General features: G+C 38.9%; 2 protein-coding genes across 2 annotated transcripts in view; both read right to left on the bottom strand.

The window, feature by feature from the left end:
- Positions 1 to 1,989: 1,989 nt before the first annotated feature.
- Positions 1,990 to 12,531, bottom strand: fbxo30b (F-box protein 30b). Its single transcript, XM_056449783.1, has 3 exons — positions 12,373 to 12,531; positions 6,180 to 8,519; positions 1,990 to 3,362 (listed from the first exon to the last, which is right to left on the bottom strand). Exons 2-3 carry the CDS (start codon positions 8,481 to 8,483, stop codon positions 3,159 to 3,161), a joined length of 2,508 nt encoding a protein of 835 aa, XP_056305758.1. The 5' UTR covers positions 8,484 to 8,519; positions 12,373 to 12,531; the 3' UTR covers positions 1,990 to 3,158.
- A 2,099-nt stretch (positions 12,532 to 14,630) lies between these two features.
- LOC130216807 (uncharacterized) overlaps positions 14,631 to 27,077 on the bottom strand; it is a 47,235-nt gene continuing 34,788 nt past the window's right edge. Inside the window, exons 34-47 of the mRNA XM_056448690.1 lie at positions 25,965 to 26,225; positions 25,495 to 25,755; positions 25,113 to 25,373; positions 24,753 to 25,010; positions 24,338 to 24,601; positions 22,919 to 23,179; positions 22,476 to 22,736; positions 22,109 to 22,369; positions 21,758 to 22,018; positions 19,464 to 19,724; positions 18,362 to 18,649; positions 18,161 to 18,214; positions 17,916 to 17,978; positions 14,631 to 15,466 (exon numbers count right to left, since the gene is read on the bottom strand). Coding sequence (XP_056304665.1) covers positions 15,165 to 15,466; positions 17,916 to 17,978; positions 18,161 to 18,214; positions 18,362 to 18,649; positions 19,464 to 19,724; positions 21,758 to 22,018; positions 22,109 to 22,369; positions 22,476 to 22,736; positions 22,919 to 23,179; positions 24,338 to 24,601; positions 24,753 to 25,010; positions 25,113 to 25,373; positions 25,495 to 25,755; positions 25,965 to 26,225 — 3,317 coding nt within the window. The 3' untranslated portion in view covers positions 14,631 to 15,164. The remainder of the gene's footprint in view (positions 15,467 to 17,915; positions 17,979 to 18,160; positions 18,215 to 18,361; positions 18,650 to 19,463; positions 19,725 to 21,757; positions 22,019 to 22,108; positions 22,370 to 22,475; positions 22,737 to 22,918; positions 23,180 to 24,337; positions 24,602 to 24,752; positions 25,011 to 25,112; positions 25,374 to 25,494; positions 25,756 to 25,964; positions 26,226 to 27,077) is intronic.

Here is a 27,077-nt window from a genome sequence, read left to right as displayed (position 1 = left end):
AATATTTGCTCTGATGAATTTATCAATGCTTAAAATATGCAATTTATTTCTAAATGCAAATGATTCAATCCACTTCAGAATCAACCCAACCGACCTAAAATAAGGATTTCTTTCCAAATATCTGATAAAATTGTATTTAGATCGCAATATTTAGTGCAGAAAAACAAAATATTGCAATGTCAGATTTTTTTCAATATCGTGCAGCCCTCAAATGATATCGTACAAATTAGCTACTCACAAAACATAAAATAGTTACGTTTCCTCGGGCTGGTCTGACAGCCATTTCTTCTTCTTTACAAACACCAAGCAAGAATAAAGATAATAAAATATATATATTTTTAATTCATAAGTCAAACCCTCCAACACATGCACCTTCAACCAAACAGCTGTACTGGCAATTTCTTAGATCCTAAACAATCCACTTAAATACCAGAAAAACAGACTTCATATAACATGGCTTCAGTAATACAATATATGGACTGAATTACAAAAAAAAGCACACACACACACTTCATTTCGATTACAAATGAACACAGCAATTGGTGACCCACAGTTTTGAGAAGCCTAAAACAGCTCCCAGCGTGTAAATACTGCACAGCTGTTCAGAAACAAACAAAAAAGAAACACTTGGGTTGCATTTCATCAGCTGCAGATCATATCAAATATCAGCGTTCACAAATTCTCACAGCACACGTTAAAATGCAGACAGATTATGATATGCCACACGTCACATATATGCAAGTTAAATAGAGCTCATCTGTGTACTCAAAGTGTCATCAAAGGTTTCCATCTCGAAACACAATATTAGCTCCAGGTTAGTGAGGAGAAGGCGGGTAAGAGTGCAGACATCCACTAGTTTCAGTAAAGTGCAAGTATTGTTGATATAAATATATTTATGGTTGGCATGCTGGTACTAAGTGATGCAGTACTGGAGAATGAACAAACAGTTCAGCGTGTTTTATTATGTATGCTTCGGTACATACAAGTTAATGAATGGACTGTAGTTTACGCCGATTTACTGGTGTCATTTCTTCAGGTAGAGAGTATTGGGAATGAAAACCACATTTTCGATGACAATGTGTTTGAAGAAGTTCTCACTCTTAAGGAACATTTCATATATAGGCTCATATAAGGAAATAGGCTGATTTTACATAGCTAAAGGTCTGGCAGAATCACTTTTAGCTTAGCATAAATCATTGAATCAGATTAGACCATTAGCATTCAAAACATAACAGGACATAATTTGCTATTGAGTAGTAGATTAATTTGTACAACTAAAATATCAAATCAATCAGTAGTTTTTTCAATAATTAATCAATCACTTTTAGCTTAGCTTAGCATACATCATTGAATCAGATTAGACCATTAGCATTCAAAGCATAACAGAGGACATAATTTGCTATTGAGTAGTAGATTAATTTGTACAACTATTTTTTTAACAAAAGAAATCTAATCAATCAGTAGTTTTTTCAATAATTAATCAATCACTTTTAGCTTAGCTTAGCATAAATCATTGAATCAGATTAGACCATTAGCATTCAAAACATAACAGAGGACATAATTTGCTATTGAGTAGTAGATTAATTTGTACAACTATTTTTTTTAACAAAAAAATATCAAATCAATCAGTAGTTTTTTCAATAATTAATCAATCACTTTTAGCTTAGCTTAGCATAAATCATTGAATCAGATTAGACCATTAGCATTCAAAACATAACAGAGGACATAATTTGCTATTGAGTAGTAGATTAATTTGTACAACTATTTTTTTAACAAAAGAAATCTAATCAATCAGTAGTTTCTTCAATAATTAATCAATCACTTTTAGCTTAGCATAAATCATTGAATCAGATTAGACCATTAGCATTCAAAACATAAGAGGACATAATTTGCTATTGAGTAGTAGATTAATTTTTACAACATTTTCTTTAACTAAAAATATTAAATCAATCAGTATTTTTTTCAATAATCAATCAATCAATCAATCAATCAATCACTTTTAGCTTACCTTAGCATAAATCATGGAATCAGATTAGACCATTAGCATCTCGCTCAAAAATGACCTAAGAATTTCAATTAATTTCTTATTTAAAGCTTGACTTTTCTGGACTTGGTGTACTAAGATCGACTAAAAATTATTCTGAATGGCATCTCACAAAGTTCTCCAAGGTGCAACATGTTTAGGTGCTTCATAATATAATTATGCCTGCTCAAATCATGGTTTGGCAACAAAATTCCTTGATTATTATACCAGAATAAGAGCATAGTTCCAAGCCATATCGACCTATAAAATAACAACCGTCGGTACATGATGTAACTGGAGAAGATTCAAGCTTTAAAAAGAAAAATGATCAAAACCCTTTGGACATTTTTGTGAGAGATGCTAATGGTCTAATCTGATTCAATGGTTTATGCTAAGCTAAGCTAAAAGTGCTCCCGCCAGACGCAGAAATCAACTGTTTAACTCTAGCTGAGCTGTAAAATGAGCCTATTTAAGAAAAAAGTGGAGCGTTCCTTGAATCTTATTATAAATCCAAGCCCTTAGATTCTGAAGCATGACAACCGTTCCTGGATCTCATAGAAACAAACATGTTTTTAATATCTGCATAAAACGGAGCAAAAAAAAATCCATGCAGAGATAAACAAAGACTTTAGTCACAGTTTCACAAGCCTTAAAGAGATCACAATCCCTCTAAATCACAGGTGTCAAACTCGAATTCTGGAGGGCTGCAGCTCTGCAGTTTTGATCCAACTGTAATGAAACACAGCTGATCCAACTAGTCAAGGCGTTCAAGACTACTATAGACTATTAAGCAGCTGTTTGTTGGAGGTGGTTGGGACTAAACTATGCAGAGCTGCGGCCCTCAAGGAATTGAGTTTGAGACCATTGCTCTAAATTAAACCTTGTTTATTCAGAACACCAGTTTTCGTCCTAATAAGAAGCAAATGTGTGTCAGAGGAAGCCAAACCATTTCATTTTAGGAGATGAACTATTGCATCAAACGCCATCAGACCAAATTTATCCTTGGTATATTAATAAAAAAATAATCTTAACATCACATCAACAGAAAAAAAATACTTTGTTTCCTTTTATTTACAAAGTGATAGTGTTTTGTAGATGGAAGAGGTTAGATACTGTAGTTTCAGTTTGCGTTGTGTTATGACACTGGTTTGAGAACCGACCGCAGTGATCTGCCATCCCGTGTTAGCTCTCGGGTCGTGCACATGCAGGGCAGCGGGACGGCCTCCACTTGTCGGAGGACTTCATTATATGGGCAGCGTTTCAGGTGGTCCGCCATGCTAGAGATTTCCGCAAACTTCCAGCTGTTAACCGGGCTGAAGGCTGTGCTGAAACGCCAAACCTGCGGAAAAACGAAACAGTTATTGCATGGATACTTAAAGGCCTAGTGAAATTAAAATGATGTTTTTTTAGATGGTAATTTGATAGTTTTAAGAAAGTCTGTGCTGCAAAATTTGTGTTTAGATTATATAAAACTATATTTACATGTAAAGATTGCAATTTGTCATTTCCGCCTAAATAGATCAACGATTTTTTGTACGTCAACTCATATTTCAGTTTCTCATCAATTCTTCTGACCAATCAAATGCTCTCTAGTATCTGACATGCCCCGCCCCCTTCTTCTCTTTTCGCTTTCATTTGATGCCACTCTCACTGGTAGAGCTGTGATTAAACTAAACGCTATTGGCTGTTTTTTTTTTTAAAGGGAGGAGCTACTCTGTGTCCCGCCCTCTCTTCATGTTTTAGCTGAGATTACGTAAAACATTAAATAAAAAACTACACATTTCAAAGCACTTTACAGGACCTTTAATAATGATTTTATGATGAAACGTGTTACCTGATCAGACTGTTTCTTCCACTGAGTTTAAGAAAGAGGCACAGTCTGAAGAATATGTGCAAACTAGGAATGGGAGATCTGGCAACAACATCTTGTCACGTTTTTTTTCAGTAAAATCAAGATTTTAATCACAATTCTTTATTATTATTATTATTAATTATTATACTGTAAATTGTCTGAGCAGTGCAGCCAAGCTAATTTCTTTATTTTAAAAACAAAGCCTTACAAGCCAACATATCATCAAATAAAAAAAAGAATGGTGGACACTTGGCCAGTGTTTAAAAATCTTTGGTAACACTTTAGTCGAAGAGGTGTTCATAAGACTGTCATGACATCTTTATAAATATGGCATGACATCATGTATAAAGTTATGCATGATTTTGACAACTGTCATTAAATGTCATTCGCTGAGTAATGTCATTTTAAATGTAAATGCGACATTGTTTGAGATGCCTTTATGACAACTTGGCAAACAAATACATCATAACCTGGCTTTGTCATGACAACTTGACATTACCAAGACAACATAAATCTGTCATAAACATGATTGTCCAAGGCCATTAAAGTTGTGTAATCAATATTTAGAGTATAATATTATAATATTTCATTAAATTACTCAATAAAAGTGTTTTATATTTATATAAACTTTATAACAGCATCATTATTATTTAATTACAATTGTACAAATGTATTTGTATCCCTCTAATTATGGTAAAAATATTCATGATGCTGTTATAAAAGTCACGACACAGTTATTATGGCCTCACGACAATCATGTTTATGACAGATTTATGACAACTTATGTTGTTTTGCTAATGTCAAGATGTCATTACAAAGAGAGGTTATGATGTATTTAGATCAAGTTGTCATCAAAGACATCTCAAACAATGTCACCTTTGCATTTAAATTGACATTACTGAGCAAATGACATTTAATGACATAAGCATGCAAAAAATCTCATTGATATTCATGATGTTAAAAATTGTAAAAAAAAATAAAAATAAGGGATTTCTGAAGTATTTAAATTTTTTTATTAAAACCATTTTTCTTTATTTTGTGAATTTTTTATTTGCATGATTTAAAGGGCACCTATGGTAAAAAAAAATTTACTTTTCAAGCTGTTTGGACAGACATATGTGCATGTATGGTGTATAGAGCGTCATATTGGGGTGATATAAACACACCCAGTGCTTTTTTTTTCAATTTAACAACATAAAAAAACGGTGGACCAATTGGAGCAGTTTTCAAACCGACCGCAACTTTACGTAGGAGAGCGGTCCCCCCGCCCACCAATATTGATTGACAGGCGCGTCGTCATATCCTCAGTTTGTTGATTCACGTCCGCCATTTTCAGCGTGAGTCAAAGCGATATCACTAAAGGAACACGCTAGCTCTATTTTTAGATGCAAGACTCATTGGGCTCAACACAAGATCAATATTCTCCACATTATCGCTCTAATCGGAATTATTGGTTGTATCTTTAGGTAGGTTTGCAAACATGTGTACTTCTCATTGAGTCTACCTTATACTTCAGCCGTTTGCATTTCTCGCGATCCCAGAAGCTCCCTGTGATCTTAACTAGCATGCGTTTTAGAATTATAAACATCGGTTTCTATAAGGGTACACTCAAGTCGACGGCTGGGCGCCGCGGACCGCTGCAGAAACCTATGTTTAGAACTCAAAAATGCGTGGCGCGACGATTCGGGACACTTCATGTTTCTGCCGCGCCACAGAGAGTGTCTGATGTGTTGTGTCGCGGCTACGAGCGGCGCATCCGGTGCCTCAGTCAAAGTTAATTCAGTGTGTGTGGTTATTAGTCTCTGTGTACAAGCTCGGCACTTGAAACTAGCACACAGTTGGCTGTAAAACTGTACAAAGACACAAATGATTTTGTACTCTCTGCTTGGTCTGTGTCCGAGTCGTACATGTATGACTGATTGCTGAACCTCTCACTCCTGCTCCTTCTCGCAGTCTGATGCGTCCTTCTCGCAGACTCTGTTGCAAACGCAGAGCGGGTGAGCTCATGGCCCCGCCCCCTTGTTACGTTGGCGGGAAGCCGAAACTAATTTACATGTCAAGCAACACACCCCTAAATCAGCGAGCTGTGGACACGCCCCCAACATGACACTTTTTAACACATTATAATAAAAAAATCTGAATTGTGTTTTGAACTGAACCTAAACTGGCACACTCAGAACAACCAGAATATTAATATTAAATCATAAAAAAGAGGTAAACTATGGGCCCTTTAAAACCTGTATCGTTTACATACATATTGTTACCGACAGGGGTCATACTGCCCACCCATGATTCATACTGTACCTTGTCCTTGATCTGCCAAGTTCGTCTACCATCCAAACACTGCCTCTTTTCCCACTGCACCACCACCATGCCCCGGCTCTGCAGCAGACTGGCACAAACGTCCCTCATTGTTCGAGACACCATCGACAGCTGGCACAGGCTAAAGCCATCCAGGAACCGGGCTACGTGTTGAAGCACTTCAAACGGCAATCCACTAACGTGATCACACTTGGGTTCTGTCACAGGATCCAGAACAGGCTGCACCCCGAATGACCTGAGGTGGCGGTCATGAACAATCTTCGACCCTTGAGTGGATGGGCAGAATCTGCGCTGGGAGAACGTGCAGCCGTAATACGCTAACGGGCAGCGTTGCTCCATCCAGCCATTGAGTCCAGAGTGGATATCTCCGTGAACATTATGGAAATGCGAGAGGAACTCTTCTCGGCGGAAGAGTTGTCCACATTCGAAGGTAAACATTGAGCCCTCACGTGGAGCCCAGCTTGGACGAGGCACGAGCTGCTCCAGCGTCAGATCAAGGCGAAGTGTGCAAAACGGACTTGGTTGCGAAAGGCGTGGTGCAGCTCGATCGCAAGCGGATGCAGACGCGACCTCTCCAACCATCGTACTTGTTGCCAAGATGGCAGCAGGAAAACTAAACGTCTGGGTGCCGAAGTCAACACGTGTTCCCCCGTATGCATAAACCGTGTCAGATATCCTCCGTGCTCTCGGCGACTCCTCCAGGCAGAATAGAAGTGCGGCTGCCGTGAAATCAATTTCTCCAAGTCCCATAGGGTCATCCACTGGCTCCTGGTCTAAATCTGATGTATCCACAGCTTTGTCCTCCATTTTGCAGCGTGAACTTCTATAGGGGAACGATTCTGTAAAAGAGCCCTTTCGTCCATTAAGAGCAAGCGGCATAAAACTGCGCAGAAACTGCAGGTTTTGGAGTTTCCTCTCAAAAGCCCGGTCTTCAAAGTCTAATGCCATTGAAGGCAGCTCAACGTCTCTCTGGATTGTCAGAGTCTGAGCATGTACAGGCTGCTGTAGCAATGGGGCTTGTGATCCAGAGGCCTCCTGGATCAAGAAAGCATGTTGGTCATGTCTGATCTCAGGTCTATGGGGAACTAAAGGACCAACAATCTCCCAAGAGCCTCGGGAATCTGGGTTTTGATGGCGTTCTGTGGTAGACTCCAATAAGTGATCTACCATACTATGAGAGCCATTACAGAAACCTTGCCTATCCATGTCCACTAACATGTCTGGGTAACACTCATCTGCTGCCGCATGAGCAAGAACATCCAAAGTAGTTTCTCCACCATCAAACCCCCCAATAGCCCCAGACTCACCATCAACCTCCTTCATTTCAACATCCACAGACTCCAAAGTTTCTGATGGGATAAGCTTACCGTTCTCATTAACTATCGAGCCACTAACAGGTTCAGCGCCTTTAACAGCATCTCCCAGTGCACCGAGGGCAGAGGCCAAGCTCCTGCCGAGCTCCATGAGTTTGTGGTGCTGTTGAGGCTGTAGCTCCTCCTTTAGACCATTGACTCCACTGGCTATTTTAGAGTCTTCTGTAGTCCTCACCCTCTCATGTAGTTCCCCATTGCGCTCTGGAAGTGCAGCTGACACATCATTGGCTGTACAGTCCGTTTCCGATGAATTGAGGTGGATTAGGACGTTCAGAGCTGCAGCCAGGCTTTTGGTTGTCTCTACCGTGGTTTGGTAAAGCTCTCCATAATGCTCTTCCTTTAGACCATTAATCCCATTGGATATCTTGTCTTTTGAGCAGCCTGCTGTGTGCTCCATCTCAACAGTTTCCGCCAGCACACATGGAGATTGCGAAGCTAAGACCCGACCAGGCTTTTCAGTTTGTCCAGTCTTTTTCTCTGGGCCGCTTGTGGGAGCCAGAGAGACGAGTTTGAGAGAAGCTAACATGGTACGCTGGTCCTGAAGGGCGAGCGCCATGTCCAGCTGCTCCACCTCATCTGCTTCTTGACTCAGTCGCTCGTAAGAACGATAATCCTTGTCATTCACTGGCCACCTATTCCACTCCATAGAGCAGCAAACCACACCTGCAGGACACACCTCAAGGTGCTCTGCCATCTGGCCACGGGCAAGGGTAAAAGGGCAGCCAATGCTCTGGTTAAGACAAGGCACCCTTTCCAGCGGGCACAGCAGCTTGTGTTCAGTAGCCTTGCAGCTGTGAAAGATGGCGCCGCATACAAAAGAGCAGCTGATGAGGTCACATGAAGTGCCAGGTTCAGGTTTGAGCATGCATCGCCTGTTTATGCAGGACATGCAGTGAGAATGGGGCTCCTCCATTATTAGAGATGACAGAAAGAGCAGGAGTCTCAATCCCTGTAAAACAATGAGAGCAAAGCTGAGATTTGACTCTCCAACATGAAGGCTATACAATAAGTATACATTGGCAGTAAATGGTACCAAATGATCCTAACTCTTCACTGTCATTTTATGAGAAGACCTGTGATAAATATACATCACTTTACCTATGAATCTTTATTATTATCTCCTGTAGATAGCAACATCAGTATTAAAGGATTATCTAAAAGGATAGTTCACCCAGTTTAAAATTTACTCAAGTTTAAATCAGCCCCCAAGTAGTAGCGAACCTTTATTATTAGGTCAGGCTGGTAAAAACCTTTGAACTACCATTGGTCTGTGATGATTATGTAATAGTTAAGTGCCGCCTTCTTTGACTTGGAAAATCTTCTGCAATTCATTTGTTCTACAAAACATTAACACAGAAAAGCTGCGTATAACTAGAAATTGAAGTGTAATGACTGAAAGCAAATATTTAAAAGCAAATCTGCATGCTTTAAAGCAATCTACTGTATGAAGTGAGATTTAAGCGTGGTTTGATTTTACTGTGCAGAATTGAAGAGTTTGTACACACATCCAAATCTTTATTAACAGATGACTTCATAAAGTATTAGTTCACTTCTATAAATGACAATTTCCTGATAATTTACTTATTCAAGATGCTATTTTCCCCCAAATTGTTAATTTTAAGTAAAAATAAATAAATAAATAAATAGGTTAAGGAAAACATGCAAGATTTTTCTTCATATAGTGGACTTCTACGCTACTCAGCGGTTTAATTTCTAAACTGCAATTTTAGTGCAGCTCTAAATAGCTCTAGCAATGGAATGCAAGGTTTTATGGTAAAAAAAGAAGCTTTTTTATTTTATGTAACTGTTTCAATAAGTAAGACACTCACTCATTCCTCTGCTGGGACGGTTTAGAGCTCTTTGAAACTTACATTTGAAAGTCCACTATATGATACTATAAGTCTGCAACTGTATTTAAAGAAAGACTTAGAAGGAAAATAATGTCTTGGATGACAAGGTGGTGAGTAAATTATCAGAAAATGTTTATTCTAGAAGTGAACTAACCCTTTAACTGTTGTTTTCTCACCACTGTAATTTTAGGTATCTTGTCATTAAAAGAAACAAAACAAGCAACAAATGTTACATAGCAGTTTGTGAGACACTAAGATAAACTAAAAAAAAGTCCTGAGAGCATAATGTGGCTTAAATCTTATTTTTAACCAATGTACATTAATTTAATATTGCTCACTTTTCACTTGACGGTACTTTAAAACAGTTCATTGTCAAATACCTATTGTCAAATACTATCTGCATTGTTAAAACACCAACAATTAAATAATTTAGAGGCTCACACTAATTGTATAAAAGTCTGCCAAGTGACATATGCTGATATTCAGTATTTCATAATGAACAAATATTGATATGGGCACTTCAAAATACAGAGAATTATTATTTACAATATAAACTTTGAGAATGTTTTTAAAGAACATCCACACAGTATTTGCAGAACTGTTCATAACAGCACCAAATGCTTGGAGACCAACCAAATGCTTTTTACTACCTTAAACATGAACATTTTCACGTTAATGTGGCCTACTACATGCTGAAATACTAATTGGAAATTATGTTATAATAGTGTAGTAAATGCCTAATGATGTGTCTGAATACTAGTAATAATTGTTTTATTAAATGGAGTCATTAACTAATAGTGTTCAGCTAATCTTTTTAATTTAACATTAACACATTAAATGTAATAAATCTGTTTTTCCCCCTCATTGTTGACTTTAATACGTTAACATTAACGTTTACTAATGATTCTTTATTGTAAACTGTTACTTGTAGTTTTTAATATTTTTTGCAATTTAATTTGGTTGAAACGTTTGTTAATAGTAATCTACAATAAAAGTACATTATGTAAAATTATATCGCATGTTATGTATATTATTAAAGTAACCCTTTGCCGCTTAGGGCAATGTCAATTATATTTCTGTAATAAAAGTTTTAGCAATCAACAAGAACTTTTTGATGATGGCATACGCCTATAATGTATGTTTAAAGAAAAAAAATTACATTCAGATAAAACTGATATGAAAACAGCCATAATTGTCGTTGTCATTTTTCTCATTGAATTAATTTCTGTTAATTGAGCATAGAAATGCATTGAGGTAAAGTTGGTTTTATATTCGCACATTCGTTCATTTAACTGTCTCTATTTTTTTACCACGCTAAATTGAATATTCGGTGAGAATTAGCATGCAGGTATGACTTCAAAACAACATTAGCACTATCTAACTGACTGTAAACAATACTGTACTTTGATAGTCATTGGCAGATATGATTTCACTATGTAGAATTTGCAAAGAATACTTTTCTGAAATAATATTATTAAGGAGAATGTCTGAATATCTGAATATAAAACCAACTTTACTTCTATTAGAAATACTAATTGGGGTAAAGTTGGTTTTATATTCGCATATTCTGATGTTCACCTTCATAATATTGTTTTAGATGTCAAACTTCAAATATTAGCAGCTAATGACTATCAAAGTACAACCTTGTTGACAGTCAATTAAAGAGTGACAATGTTATTCTGAAGTCATATTTACATAAGATTTATGACCGAATATTCAAAGTACTGTGGTAAACAATATAGGGGCCATGTCATACGTTGTGCTCACAAACGTACATCACTATAATTAATCTGTATAAGGCTTGTAAATTCTACTTTTCTATTTTATTTAAGTCTGAATGTGGGAATATAAAACCAATTTTACCTCAATAACTAGTTACACTTATTAAATAAGCAAAAACTTGAATGAAAATGTTTTGTCTGTCTGTCTGTCAAATGTTTGGTTAAAGTCTTCAGGCTTCTGTTAGTCTGACCTACACTTATTATAAGTTAGTTAATATAAGTTTCATATATGCTGCTGTAGGAAAGTTAATAAACAAACTTACTGGCTGATCTCGGTTTACAAGATTGAGGTAAAGTTGATTTAATATTCGCACATTCATTCAGTGACAACTTGTGACATGCTCCCTATATTGTTTACTATGGTACTTTGAATGTTGTGTCTGAAATCACATGTAAGTCTTGTCTTGAAAACAACATTAGCACTAGATATTTTACAATGAACAATGTTGTACTTTAATAGTCATTGACTGCTAATGCAAAAAAAATATACTTTACTATTTAGTATTTGCAAATAATACTTTTGTGAAATTATATTATTAAGGAGATAGTCCGAATGTGTGAATATAAAACTAACTTTACCTCAATGTTTACAAGGGTTAGTCGGGTTAATTTTAACGTCAGCTTGTTTTAGCAATTGGCCAATATGATATTCCTATTGAGAATTTGCAAAGAAAACCTATCGTGAATTATATTAAGGTGAAAGTCCGAATGTGCAAACATAAAACCAACTTTACGCCAATCTTAACGCTGACTTGATTGTATCCAACAATGTCCTAGTTAGCATAAACAAAACTGGCCCAGTTAACTCATGTGTTGCTGAAGTCCTACAAGTATTTAAGGAATTGCACCACATCGAATCACATGCTAAAAAAGAGACAACTTTTAGGTTTTCCATTCACTTATTTTTTAAAGTTTCTCAAAATGCGATAAGTTGGTAAGTTAGACAGACATTTGACAAAACTGACAACTTTACACATCCACAAAACTTCATGACACTTCAAACAGTACAAAATGAAGTTAAGAAGCCTCCTTGGGCCTGCGGTAGTAATATTTGCATCTTTATTTTGTTGATGTTTAACTTTTGCTGTACTTTATTGCATTATGTTGAGGTTAGCCTGTTAGCTAGCTCAACTTTCTGCCTGGAGTCAACATAAACAAACTCCTCACTCACCCACAGACTGTCAACTGACTGCCCGCGTTGCCGGCTCGCGTTCTTCTTCACTTGTCCGGTTTTATGGTCAAACGTGACACTTTAAAACACTGCTGTATTATAATATACACAATCATCACCGTTTGCCCTGTCCAAAAATACTCAATCCGGCCGGGACGCGCCTCGATGACGTCATTACGTAAAGTAAAAAAACGGCCGTCATGATGACGCTGATTTCCATTTTTGCTCGGATATTATTTATAGACAACTGAAAACTGTAACCCACCTCATTTGGCACTGTAAGTTAGTTATGTTAGAAAGTTATGATATGATATATGTCAAAGAAATGTACTCTTTAATTGTATGTGCTGTTATTGAGGTAAAGTTGGTTTATTTTTCGCACATTCGTTCATTTAACTGTCTCTGTATTGTTTACCACGATAATTTGAATATTCGGAATTAGCATGACTTCAAAACAACATTAGCATTATCTAACTGACTGTAAACATTGTTGTACTTTGATAGTCATTGGCTGCTAATATGATTTCACCATTTAGGATTTGCAAAGAATACCTTTTTTAAATAATATTATTAAGGAGAATGTCTGAATATCCGAATATAAAACCAACTTTTCCTCTATTGTGCTGTTTTATAGCACAGCCTTGTTTAGGTGCAGTAGCTGATTGTCTTCAGAAACGTTGTGCTGGTTGAAAGTCTCTTCACATTTTAACAGTAATGATTAAAGTTAATAATCTAAATGTATTAATATGTATTTCTCTATTCTGGGTAAGGCATAAGACTAAACAATGTTCATTCAATTAAAATTCGTCGGGCCAATAATTCCCATAATTCTGATCAGTAGCCCAAACTGTCTGTCACGAAATCTAGATTTCTACACCTGTGCAGCCATTCACACAGACAGATATGCCGATTATGCGTTTACGTGCACACAAGAGAGACTAGCAGTAAAAACAAATGCTTAATCTAAACTTTTAAAAATCCTGAATCAATATTGGAGTTAATTTAACTTCAATATTGGAGTTTAGTTGAAGGAAGAACAACACCATGGCTGAAGTATTTCTTTTAGACAAGTAATGTTCTGTTTTAAAACTATTTTAGTCACGCAAAGCGGATGTAAATTGTGTTGTTTTACAAATGGGTTATATGCACGGAAGTGTTGTTCAGCCAATGAAATCTCCCGGTGAAAGATTGATGTGACTATTTTCAGTTTCATAAGGTCCTTTTACAGCATCAATAATATAGATTTTTATTTTGTTTAACAACAAAACATCAGTAAATAGCGCTATTCCGCCTAGCCTGCTTTACTGAAGTGAAGTTGGTTTTATATTCATATTGGTTCATTTTTTAACAATGACAACCTGTGATACACTCCCTTGGCGACAAGCGGGAGCGACCCAGTGCAAATACACTGATAACGTCTGCTTGTCTCCTCCAAGAACGACTTCTGCAGACATCCCATTATGTTCTGAATGTTTTTAATATTGTTGTAGATAGATGCAAGTCACTCTCTGTATGTTACTAAAATCAAAAAAATCAGTAAAAGCAGAACAACCATGATGTGCATATGTCTTTCCATTTTGGCGCCTTGGCTTTCGTGGCCGTCCATCACCTAGCAAGGGGGGACAATAGAACTTGGGTTCAGACCAGGTAATTGAACCAAGTGTCAAAGCACCCTTAGTCATGTAAAAAAATACCTTTATAAATCCAGATATCCATCTTACTGTCAAGATATGAAAGCTGTTGCACTTTTTTGGTCAAAATTGGATGAGAATCACTTCAGCAAAATAATACATGAAATTTAAAACATGGAGCAATCGCTCGCTTTTTTAATGTTTAATCATCTTGTTTAATCCCGCCCCTTTTCGCAGCGCCGCACGACAGAATTTCGCACACACAAAGCCCGGTGTGACCGTAGCTTCACTTTGCTGGAAGGTTGATCTCCAGGAACAGGGTTGAGCACCACTGGTGTAAAACATATGCTGGATAAGTTGCCGGTTGACTAAGCCGAAAAGAAAATGAATGATCGGTATGATTTTATCATGAGATAAAAATAAGTGTTCTATTATAATTGTTTAGATTTATTTAATGAAAATAACTTTTTATTAAAAATACATTTAATATCCAACTGTTGATAAAAAAAAAATCATGCAACATGATTTTCGAAGGGAAGCACTTTGAATTATACTGGGGGATTAATTAAAATGCAAATAAATAAAGATGCCAATTATTAATACATTAATACATCATTTGAAACAATGTTTCTTCATTCACAGACTTTAATTCTTTCATATGACTTTATGCATAAAAGTACTACTGCAGATTAATAGTAATGCTACATACTCTTAGTATACCTCAGATAGCAAATACAATATATGGCTTAAAAATAATGCTTGATAAATTAACCATTTATTAGATCTAACTAAATAAACATTCTTGATTGAATCACCTAAAGATCTATACAGACTGGACTTCTGAAGATAAATACAAAACCTTCATTAAAAGAAGTCGTTACAGCAGGTTTCTATGAAAAATCAATGTAATTTTGATTTTAAGACACATTACGGGATCTTTTTAATCAGCAGAAATGATTACATATTACACTACAAAAATTCAATCATTCGTTTGATTATGATTAAGTTCATTGTAAAGGACATAATCAGTCAAGAATTTTAAGTTATATTATTTTCTGACAGCACAGTTTGATTTTGTTGTTGTGTTCAGTATGCAATATAAGATAGCGGATATGCTAGTTCACAGAAGGAAGTGCATTTGTGTTGTTGTAGTTGTTGTGTCTACATTGCTGTACAGTTGACCTTGCAGGCCTCAGTGAAGACACACACGGCTCTGGAATATTCGCTCTGGATTGCTCCATCTTTGGCAGACACGCTGACGCAGTACAGTGATGCCGGTTTCAGGTCAGTCACAGTAGCGGTCTCAGTCTTGTAGATGGACAGGATCTTTTCTGCAGGTGGAGACGGGGTGTCCTCTGTGACGATGAGGGTGTAGGACTCGGCTCCTGAAACCTGAGACCACTCCACATGCAGGGACTGTCCCGCCACATGGACACCCTTCAGCTCGGGCACCGGCAGTGTGTCTGAGGAAGACAGAAATGAGCAAAGTTGTAATTCTGAGATTAATTACTCCCCCTGTTTTGTTCCAATCCCAGAGACCTTTACTCATCTTCAGAATACAAATGAAGATATTTTAGATGAAAGCTGAGAGCTCCCCCATCCTCCATTGATAGGAAGTCCAGAAAAATATAAACATCCTCAAAAGCCCATGTGACTTCAGTGGTTCAGTTGATATTCTATAAGACCATAAGACTTATTTTGTGGGCAAACTAAAACAAAAATAACTAATTTATTCAACTAAAAAAAAAAAACAGCCTACGCTGGTGTCACGCTCACACAAGGAAGACAAAGATGGATAAATCTTTAAGGGTATTTATTTGTGCAATGCAACAAATGCTAAGAGATGAAGCAGGTAAGTGGTGTAGCAGAGGAAGAGACAGTTCAAATGGCAAGAATAAGATCATCAGTAAGGCACCAACATAGCTTTAATCACTTCGCTTAAGCAGGTGTGTTTGCATCCACAGGAGAAGAAGGGCATCCACGGAAGAGTACAAGCGGGAGAGCCGTTGAGGAGAACCATCAGACTTCGATTCCAGCTGGTGAGTGAATGAATGAGGTGAGTCTTTATAGTGCATGGGTGATTACGGGTGCAGGTGATCAGTAATCACTTAACGGGTGAGGGAGAGCGGTGACAGGAACGAGCCAAGGGTGTGACAGCTGGTTGGCTGGTCATGTTTTAAGCTGGTCTCTTAGCCTGGTAAAGTTCAGAACACACTGAGCCGATGGTAAAAAAAAATTGTGCCGACAAAAACTAACTATTGTCGGCACATGTCTGGACCAAAACAGAGGATTGAAATGCGATAAGTGTATTCTGTGCCTGCACAGAAGGGGAGCCTTTCATGGGGAGCAGTATCTTTTCTCATTTCACAAAGAGATAAGAGGACAGCTTTTGTTCTCAAACTCTGATTTGTTGCTGATCAGGCCATGTCCACACATTCACAGGTATTTTTATAAACTGAGTTTTTCCCTACTACGATAAAAAAAATCTCTGTCTACAAGAAAATGCACAATAAACTTTCACCAGCATGGACCACGCCACACTATGAGCTAGACTTTATTGTAGGGATGAAGGGTATGGTAAAACAACAGTGGGATGAAGAGAAAGGGAAGTAAGAGGATAAACAGTGAACAGGTAGGAAGGTTGATCGGGTGTCCTATGATAATGCCCAGAGACTCGGGGTTACCGTCTCTGTAATATTTCTGTAAAGTGATTGGACCCCCTTATTCAACCTAGGAGTGAAGAGAGGGTTATAGGATTGTGAATGGGAAGCGAGGAAATAGATTAAGGGAGAGTGGATTCGAAAGAACGAGAAGAACAATGCTAGAGGGCTGGTCTGCCTTAAATAAGTTTTAGGAAGTAGGTGATTGGTTAAAGCAGGGGTCACCAAACTTGTTCCTGGAGGGCCGGTGTCCTGCAGATTTTAGCTCCAACCCTAATCAAACACACCTGAGCAAGCTAATCAAAGACTTACTAGGTAAACTTGAAACATCCAGGCAGGTGTGTTGAGGCAAGTTGGAGCTAAACCCTGCAGGGACACCGGCCCTCCAGGACCAAGATTGGTGACCCCTGGGTTAAAGAGACAATCTGAGGCGTGGTTCCGATGCCGAGCCATTGTTAAACAAGTAAACTCCATGTGATGCATATTAAGACATGTCTAACCAACAGGCGACAATAAAAGCCTTTCATGCTGGGTTAAGACCAAACGTATAATTAAGTATTTGCTAGAATTAAGTACATTGTTTACAAGTAAACGCAAGCGTGAGAACAGAGGTGAATTACCGTCCCATGGTGCGTACAATGCATGTGCTGTAAACGTGCGAAATTTCCTTAATTGCATCATCTGGGTTTGGTGTGAACCCAGCTGTGTTGTCCAATCAGAAATAAGAAAACAGCACACATGCTGACGTCATGAGGCGACTCCAGTTGTAGTGTCCACATAACCACACTGTACGTGTTTTGTAAATTCTTCACCCAGGACAAGGTTTTCATAAAGTTTTGATTTTAGTCACCTGATACTGCATTTTGTGTGGACAAACAGCCTTACCATGTAGAAAAAACGTTTGTGTGCGGACAGAGACAGCCGATGGCGATTCTGCATGCTGAATCAGACCAATTTGATCTGACGTTAACCCAACAAGAGCACATCAAACAAATTAGCCTGACAGATGCTTACGATAACCCGGCAAATTACACGATACAGTTGAACCACTGAAGTCATGTGTAATGTTTTGGTTCCTTATTTGTAAATTGAGCATCTCTGGACTGCTGCTGTCTATGGAGGTTAAGGGAGCTCTCAGATTTCATCTAAATTATATTTTTTTGTGTGTTCTGAATGTGAACAAAGGTCTTGGGATTGAGGTGACATGAGTCTGAGTAATTAAAGTGAAGTGAATCTAGTCTGTAAATCTTACCAATCAGTTCTGCATTCATCCGTGCAAGTTGCAGATGCCTTCTTCGCCGGTTTATGGTCTGACCTGTAAAAGATGCGCAATGAAGGTTTTATTTTGCACATTCAAGGTTAAATAGACAGACAGACAGATAGAAAATATACACTATCAAACATAATACATTTATAAGTGTACATTATGTGTGTCTTGTATTAAATAGGGTGTTAAAATGTGTTTTTATGCACTATGGTTTGCATAGGACAAATCACCTGTGGTAGAGGAATTATTAGCTGTGAAGGTGACATTCATCGTCAGACAGGGTGCTGCAAGAGAGTCATAGATCAGTCATAGATCAGAAGAGAAGATGCTTTATATTTAATATATCTAGGCTTAGAAGCTACCTTTAATGGCTTGGCATGACACATTCTGATATTTTATCAAGTTTATCTCAATAAAAGTGTGACTGGTACCTGTAACTCCAGTAACAGTGTAAGACGGTGAGCTGATCCCAGCTGAGTTTCGTGCAAAGACTGTCACATTGTAAGAAGTGCTGCAGGGCACTGGAATCTCAAAGAAGTTAACGTCTGTCCAATAGGAGGACACGTCCATGGTAGTCTGTGGGTTTTGCTGGATGTATCCGGTCACTCGCACAAGGTATGTAACGTTTGGACAGTCCACAAAGTTCCAGTAGACCCTGATTAGTGTGGCATTGTCCATCAGATGAGTCCTCACTCTCACACTGCTAGGAGGACAAGGCACTGCAGGAGAGATCAGCACAGGGATCATTATTAATATGGCCCTGTTTACACTTTGTATTAAGATACATTTTCATTAATGTGATTACAAGTGGACCACGATAAGAACAGGTGTGAATGGGTTGTAAAAATTTTGAGTTTTTTCATTTTCAACCACTTCCAGAGTGAATGCAGATGTGGTTATTTGTGTTCAAACAGCCGCTAATTGGGGTGATCATTGTTTGCAGGTGTGATTAGATTTTGACTATCGATGTATCCGAAATCGCATACTTCCATACTACACAGTACATTAAAAACAGTATGCCAGCTAGTATGTCTGAATTTATAGCATTTGAAACAAGATATACAAGAAGTACCTGGATGACCTACTACCTCCGGCGAGATTCTGAAGTGTGTATCTGATGGATGATGTGTTTTCCCATGATGCCACATGAGAGAATTCATGAATAGGAGTGAAATGACGTGATAATGACAAATGGCTGATGTAGTACGTCCATGCTTTTGGTTAAGTAATGCTAAAATCTGTGGTAGTGAAATGAGAGAAATGCTAAAGCAAATTCTGATAAGAGACGAGCGTGATGTGGCACAAAAACAGCAGAGCTGCTGTTGAAAGTGATGTGCTGCCCCTCTTCCTATGTAATCTCCACATTAGTCAAAATCATAACATTTACTGCACTGTTGAGCCCATTCGAAAACCTGGTTTCTGAGTGTGCAATCCATTCTAAAACATGGACAAGTATAAGCTACTTTGTGATTCACAAAGCTTTGCTTAGGCCCCCCAGAAGTGTAACATTTTTAAGCATTTCTGATAGTGTACCTGCTCCCTTCTGGATTGGAGCAGTCTGGGAGCTGTTACAGTTTCCATCTGAAGACAGCACCGTGAAGTTGTAGAGCGTCCCACATGTCAGTCCAGAGATGCTACAGGAAGTGTTAGTGGTGTTGCAGCAAATTGTGTGCCCATCCAGGGTTTTGGCCCATGAAAAGTACTGTAAGGAACCTTGGCTCTTTCCCCAGGAGAGCGTGGCAGTCCTGGTGTCGCACTGCACTGCCACAGTCAAATTCGGTGGTGCACAAGGCACTAAGTAAACAAGAAGAAATACACTGAGTAAGGGATTTTACATGAAGACACAAATTTATTTTTGCTGCTTGTTCATCATGACAAAAAATTACTTAAATTATATTCATCCACTTAAATCTGTGAAAAAAAAGATTGTAATTGTTTATTGTGCTGGGCAACCTGGATGAATTGTGTTGATGTAACTACCTGGTTAGTGGATGTGTTGTTCCCAGCATGCTTTTGTGTGGGATCGCATTAAAAAAGAAAAATGCTGAGAATAAGAAACTTTAGGTGTTTTAAGCTAAGAGAAAGACTTGTTAAAGTTTAATCTTAAGTTATGGGCTTCCAATTGAGTTTCCAATGAGAGGTACATTTCAATACAGTGTTGTCACGATAGCGATCTAGCCTAAGCAGATCGCTGGAGAACTACACATGTGCCACTGATATGAACTACAACTCCCAGAATTCTTTACACTCATCGATTCTTCCACAGCTGACAATCATTCAGAGACTGACACACACACATCTGAAGCTCATGACTGACTCATTACCTGGACTGTTTAAAATACTCACTTTCTCAAACACTTTGCTGAGTCTTGCTCACTGTTAACCTGTACCATTACGAAGCGTTAATCCTGTCTAGTCTTTCTGTGTTTTGATCCTTGCCTTGTTTTCCTGTTATTGAATCTTTGCCGCCTGAACTGACCATTTGCTTGTTTTTGGATTACCTTTATGCTCCTGTTTGCTACCTGTTTGACCGTTGCCTGCCTGACTACTCCTACTGATAAACTGCACGTGGATCCTCAACTTCGCTGTCCTGTGTTGAGAGTTACAAGTGTAGTACTATAAACATTTATTTCTGTTTCCACTGTCACTCTCTTTGGCTTAGTCCCTGGTTTATTTTTTTTTACCGCCACAGCACAATGAACCACCAATTACTCTGGCATACGTTTTTATGAGACAAATTCCCTTTCAGGCTCAACCTTTGAGCAATTTGACCAATCAACTGTTGTAATATGTAAATGGCTCATACAGCTTTCTTCTTTGATCAAGAATGACATTGATCACAGCATTCTGTCGTACACCAGGCCTACCAAGTAAGAGTACTTTTGGCAGTAGAAGCACAAGTCTGATCAGGGTTACCATTATTGAACTGTTCCACTCAGTCAAAACAAGGCATTAATTTGAAGATTCAGAACATTTTCAGTTAGGTCTTGATTTTTAAGTTCACCATCTTGAGGAGTATCACTCAAGCTTTTAATTTGGGCAGCTTTATTAACCACATTAATGTTTGTTGCACCACTCAGAGAGCCATAACTGAAACCATAACTCATTTAATATGTTGCATATAATAATAGAAACAATAAGTATTTTATATTGAAGTTTTTGAACTCCAATTGTTATCAAAAAATATGGTTTTCCAAATTTAGTGATTAAGATTGATTACCTTAACCGTGCTAATTAATGTTTTTAATTTAAATTAAAGTTATTTGATCTCATTGGTCTAAAATGAACCAATTGGATGATCCCTTGGGTTCCATTTGCCTAGAATAGGTTTAAATAAATAGTTGAACCATACACAATATATAAAGATATATAATAGTTAATGTGATGTAAGTGGAAATTTGTGCCACCCGCAATTAAGAAAAATCAGTGGCGCAGTAGGTAGTGCTGTCGGCTCACAGCAAGAATGTCGCTGGTTCGAGCCTTGGCTGAGTCAGTTGATGTTTCTGTGTGGAGTTTGCATGTTCTCCCTGCGTTCGCGTGGGTTTCCTCCGGGTGCTCCGGTTTCCCCCACAGTCCAAAGACATGCGGTACAGGTGAATTGGGAAAGCAAAAATGTCCATAGTGTATGAGTGTAAGTGAGTGTGTATGGATGTTTCCCAGAGATGGGTTGCGGCTGGAAGGGCATCCGCTGTGTCAAACATATGCTGGATAAGTTGGTGGTTCATTCCGCTGTGGTGACCCCACATTAATGGGAGTAAGCCAAAAAGAAAATGAATGAATGAATTTCAGGTTTTTCATCTTGACTTTAAACCAGTATGTGGTCTTACCAGTATGGAAGTTGACCTGCTGACTGGCCGGGCTGGTGCAGTTTTTATCAGAAGCAGATATGCTGACATTGTAAACCTGTCCGCAGTGCAAGCGAGGCAGGGTGCAGTTGTTTGTGGTGCTTTTGCAGGTCAGCACATCTCCGTCGCTACTGCTGGCCGTGAGCAAGTATGACTGGGCAACCAGAGATGGTGACCATGATGCCATCATGCCATTTGAGTCGCACATAGGATTAACTACTACATTCTGAGGAACACACGGTGCTGGAAGAGGGTTAAACAGAGAGGTTATACTATAGGTGCTTGACAATGATCTGAAATCTCATAAGGCATCAGGTCTGAGTTGTTGTGTACCTGTGCTGATTTCGAAAGGTGGGCTTCGCAAGCTGCTGCATTTGTCAGAGGATGCAGAGACAATAATAGTGTACTGCATTCCACACCTGGCACCAATGAGGTCGCAGGACGTGCTCGTGCTGTTACACATCAAAATGCTTTGGTCATTTCCTTCAGCTGAGGCCACATATAATGAGGATCTGTCATTCAGCTGCCAGCTAACTGTTATGTGGCTACTGTAACAGTCTGTGTGTGCAGTGATGGAGGTGAGAGTACATGGAGCTGGAAAACCAAAATGACAGGGATCAGTGACCACAAGGGCAATAAACACATGGCATGGCTTTAAAGCTCTCAAAGTTAAAATGATCAGTAGTTTGTGTGTTCGCACCTGTCTGAATCTGAAAGCTTGTTCCAGGGCTACTCTGGCAGAATGAATTCAGAGCAGTGACATAGAAGGTGTACGTTCCTCCACATTGCAGGTCAGGAACATTGCAGTTCAGAGTTGTAGCTGAGCAGCTGGAGTTAGCGCCTCGCTTTTCCACGGCCAGTACAGAGTAAGACACCGCCCCCTTTGCTTGTAACCATGTCACCCAGACTGAATTGGTAATGCAGTCCAGGTTTCCTGTCTCTCCTTGAGGCACACAAGGAGCTAAAACATGCAAATACAAGCTGTTAACTTGCTCACTGTTGTAAGATATTGTGATAATTAGAAATCCAGTCTAATGTAAAAAGCTGTGACAAGCACTAGTAGTAAACTGATTTGAATTTGCTGTCATTAAATTGCCATCTACATCCAACTTTAGTAGATTTCTTGTATTTGTGTGTAGTTACCTGAGGTGACATTAACAGCTGTGCTGGGCTGGCTCTCACAGTCTCCTCTGACAGATGTCACAGTGACGGAATATGACTCTCCGCATGGCAAGCCAAAGATTGAGCAGGTGTTGCTGGTGGAATTACAGGACAGGAACGTTCCTTCACTTGTTACTGCCTTCACGCGAAATGATTGTGCATCTGGATTGGCTGACCATGAGATGGCTATAGAGCCAGTAGAGCAGTTCACCACCACATTTATGGCCTGAGGAGGACAGGGTGCTGAAAAAAAAGATATATGTCATGCATATTTTAAAACCTAGTATAGGGTCATGGGGGGAGTAGGGGAGGATTCTGTGTGTGTAAAGGGGTTTTTCCATTGCATGGTATGGCATGGTTTGGTCTGGTACATTTAAATTCTAGGGGCTTTTTGACTGCATTCCATACCATGCACCTGGTACTTTTTAGTACCACGTCGAGTGAGGTTCCAAGCAAGCAATACTATTACCAAAAGATGATGTACACAAACTGCTGATCACAGACTGGTCCCAGAGTATTCACCCACTATAGTTAAATAGTCAGCAGCAGCTACCGTTCCATCATTATAGCACCCATTGCCTCTGTGTTGTGGGTTGGTTTGTGTCACATGTTTACTCATGTTGCCTTTACAATGATGTCACAGCAGTAGAAGTGGCGCAACAATAGCAATAATCTCACCCACTTTAAGAGGTGCTCAACTGAATTAATTTAATTAACATATAGGACATGTTCCTAGATCAACATTCCAATCAGGTTTAAGGGATAAGTCTACAGTTTGTGTTAAGTTTAGTCTTACAGTTAGGGTTACAAGCTTCTACATAGTTTTTATCCAACTATTATTCCCCTCTGATTTTTGGGAATAATTTACAGTTCCATTAGGTTAAGGGGTAGGGATTAGATATGGATTACATTTTAAAACAGAAATGATATTGCAGGACCCGCATAGGTTTTAATCCAGGATCACATCCTTCTTGGCAAAATCACATCCATTAAACTGCAGTGGTAATGCAAACAAACCAAACTGAACCATTCCATACCGTACCATACTGTGCAGTGGAAAAGTAGTTTAAGTGGTTGTTGCCATGTGGCTACTGTTCTAACAAATAGATTGTTTGAAAATGCTAGAAAATGCTACAGTTGTTCAGGGTTTCCAACCAGCTCCTAGAGAGTTACCTTCTTGCAGACATCAGTTGCCACCTTGCTCCAATGCTCCTGATTGTAATTTTTCAAGCACATTTTTCGAGACCCAAATTTACACCCAAGCATGGAGTTTAAAGAAGTAATGGTGTAAAGTTTACAAGAATGGAGACCCCTGGTTTAGACTTTTTAAAAAGACAACCCCAAAATAACATACATAGTTTTTTAAAATGCTGAACAAAAAAATGAATGTTTACCACTTACCAGTATGCAGTTGTGTGAACAAACTATATTCGCTGCTGCATGCTTGGTCCATGGAGAGCACAGAGATATTGTATGTCTGTCCACAGCTCAGGTGCTCCAGGTTACAGTGAGTCACATTGCTGTTGCAGTAGGCTCTTTGGGCTCCATCTATCGTGATGCCTGCAGCCTGGTAGGACAGCGCCCCACTGGCACTTTGCCATGTCACAGCCGCAGAGTTGGACAGGCATACAAGAGATGCTTGCACACTGGTAGGTGGACATGGAACTGAGGAATAGGAGGAAGTAGAGGTGTTAATTTTAATTAGCGGAATAGTGTGATTGCATGATGGCAATGATGAATTAGCCTTGGCAATTATCTGCGCATGTTCCTCCCATAACTTGTTTGAGAAACTTCACATTGTTGAAAAATGTCTAACCTGATTGTAACTGTGCAAAGCCATTTTGACTGTCACACTGGCTGTCTTGGGCAGTGACTGTGAGGTTGTAGGTTTGGCCGCAATGGAGGCTGGGTAATCTGCAGCTGGTGGCGGGACTGGTACAATGTTGTTGGTCCCCATCTGAACTTGATGCGAAGACCAGGTATGAAGTAACGAGCTCCCCTTTTTCCCAAGACACTATTCCAGTGTGGCTGCTGCACTCCATTTGACCAATGATTTTCTGTGGCTTACATGGAACTGCTCAGACACAGATGTTATGGGATAGACAGGGAAGAATTAGTTTGTTTTATTGGGTATTCAAGTAAATCTCAGTAAATTATTTCCAATGATTCATCCCACCTGTGTCCAGACTTATGCTATTGCTCTGTATGCTGGTACAAACATTATCAGAGGCAGACACACTGATGCTGTAAGTGAGTCCACACAGAAGATCAGTGAATTTACAAGTGGTTCCACTGCTGTTACAGGATGATGCAAAGCCCCCTTTGCCCTGAGCGACAGTGTTGTAGGACAAAGCCCCCAGGCTAGGCTGCCAGGACACATCAACCATACCAGATCCACAGCTCAGGTTTGCATGAATTTGACCAGGAACACATGGTACTAGGGGAAATGGAAAATTATGTTTGGGTCATTCTGAAATTGCATTGGGTGTTGCTTACGCTCACTCTGTTATGGGAAAAGTAGAGCTGCATTGTATTGTGCACTTTTAGAAGTTACCAACCTGAATGCAATGTTGTGATTGCACTCTTTGACACATTACAGTGATGACCAAGGGCAAGCACACTGATGTTGTAAATGGAGCCACATTGAAGGTTAGGCATAACACAGGACGTATTTGTGCTGTTACATCCATTTATTTGCCCATTTGCGCTAATAGCATGCACCTCATAGGATTCGGCTCCCATAGCTGGACTCCACTGCACATTGGCAGAATTTAAAGAACAGAGCATATTTGAAATCACATTCTGGGGTGGACAGGGTACTGTTCACAAAGAGAGAGAGAGAGAGAGACAGAGAGAGAATAAAGCATGTAAAGACCCATTCTTAAGAAAATGTAAAAAATAATTTAATAGTTTACAATTTGGGGGGAAAAACAAAGTAAAGAACATCATATGCACATTTCTGTGAATTTCCTTTAAAAAAATAGAATTACTGTGTGGAAGTTGCATTTTAAGTAATTTTTTTCCCTACCTGACGGCACTGCCAGGGGTGTGCCAGGTCTGCTTTGACAACTTCCATCATATGATACCATGGTAACATTGTATGTTTGCCCACAAGTCAGATTGCTCAATTTACAGTTAGTAGAGTTGCTGGAGCAGGTAGAAAGCAGCCCCTGTGTTGTCCTGGCATTAGCAGTGTATGAAATTGACCCAATGGTGGGTTTCCACTGCAGCAGTACAGAGTCAGTGTAGCAGTCAAGCTGTGTAACAGTAACTACTGGGGCACAGGGAACTTAAGAACACACAAAAATATAATCTGTTATACAAACAACAGCTATATAAGTGTAAAACAAAATAGAAAAAATATGTCAAATTATTATTTTATCTAGAAAAGGGGTGTCTAAAGCTGTTCCTAAAGGGCTATTGACCTGCAAAGCTTCAACCAACACACCTACTTGGTAGTTTCTGACTCAAGCCCAAATGGCACACTTCATGCACACTTAAGTCCACAAGACTATAGGATGTCATCACAGCTCATCATTTCAGTTACTTCTGAGACAGTACTGAGACTGCTCTGCAACTGACTTTTTACATTCAATGCAATTTAGATATAAACTGATGTTGAAGACATTTTCAAATGGACAGGTCCCATCCAAATGGGTGGGGTTTGAGCTCTAAGTGGGCTGTACGAACGTCCTGGTTTTTAAAAAAATTTATTTATTGTCTTGTACATAACAGCAATACGCCTACATTTCTCAGTCCTGGTCCATGTGAATTAACATCTCCACCTACCACAAATCTAAACCTAACCCCTACAGTAATACAAAGCATCACAAAAAATGACATTATATTGATATTCATCAATAAACACATTTTCAGTAGCCACAATTGTAAACTCTTCTAGTCTTGACCCAACATTTCCCTGTGGAAGTCCCTTCCACTTGGAGATCTCCCAACCTACATGTGGCTTACGTCTTTCCCACTTGGAGATCTCCCAACCTAACTTTTGTGTAAGTATCTCCTACTTGGAGATCTCCCAACCTACATGTGGCTTATGTCTCTCCCACTTGGAGATCTTCCAATTTATTTGTGGGGTAAGTCCCTCCAACTTCGAGGTCTTCCAAACTACTTGTAGTGTAATTTT

This window comes from Danio aesculapii, chromosome 23 (genome assembly GCF_903798145.1).
Source record: "Danio aesculapii chromosome 23, fDanAes4.1, whole genome shotgun sequence".
Classification (NCBI taxonomy): Eukaryota; Metazoa; Chordata; class Actinopteri; order Cypriniformes; family Danionidae; genus Danio; species Danio aesculapii.
Note: the sequence above shows the minus strand (reverse complement) of the source record. Positions and strands in the feature narration are given on the sequence as shown.

Coding starts and splice junctions, on each gene's coding strand:
- fbxo30b (XM_056449783.1), bottom strand. CDS start 8,483: ATGGAGGAGCCCCATTCTCACTGCATGTCCTGCATAAACAGGCGATGC. Junction 3,363..6,179: donor CTTGGCAGATCAAGGACAAG/GTACAGTATGAA, acceptor GTTTTTCCGCAG/GTTTGGCGTTTCAGCACAGC.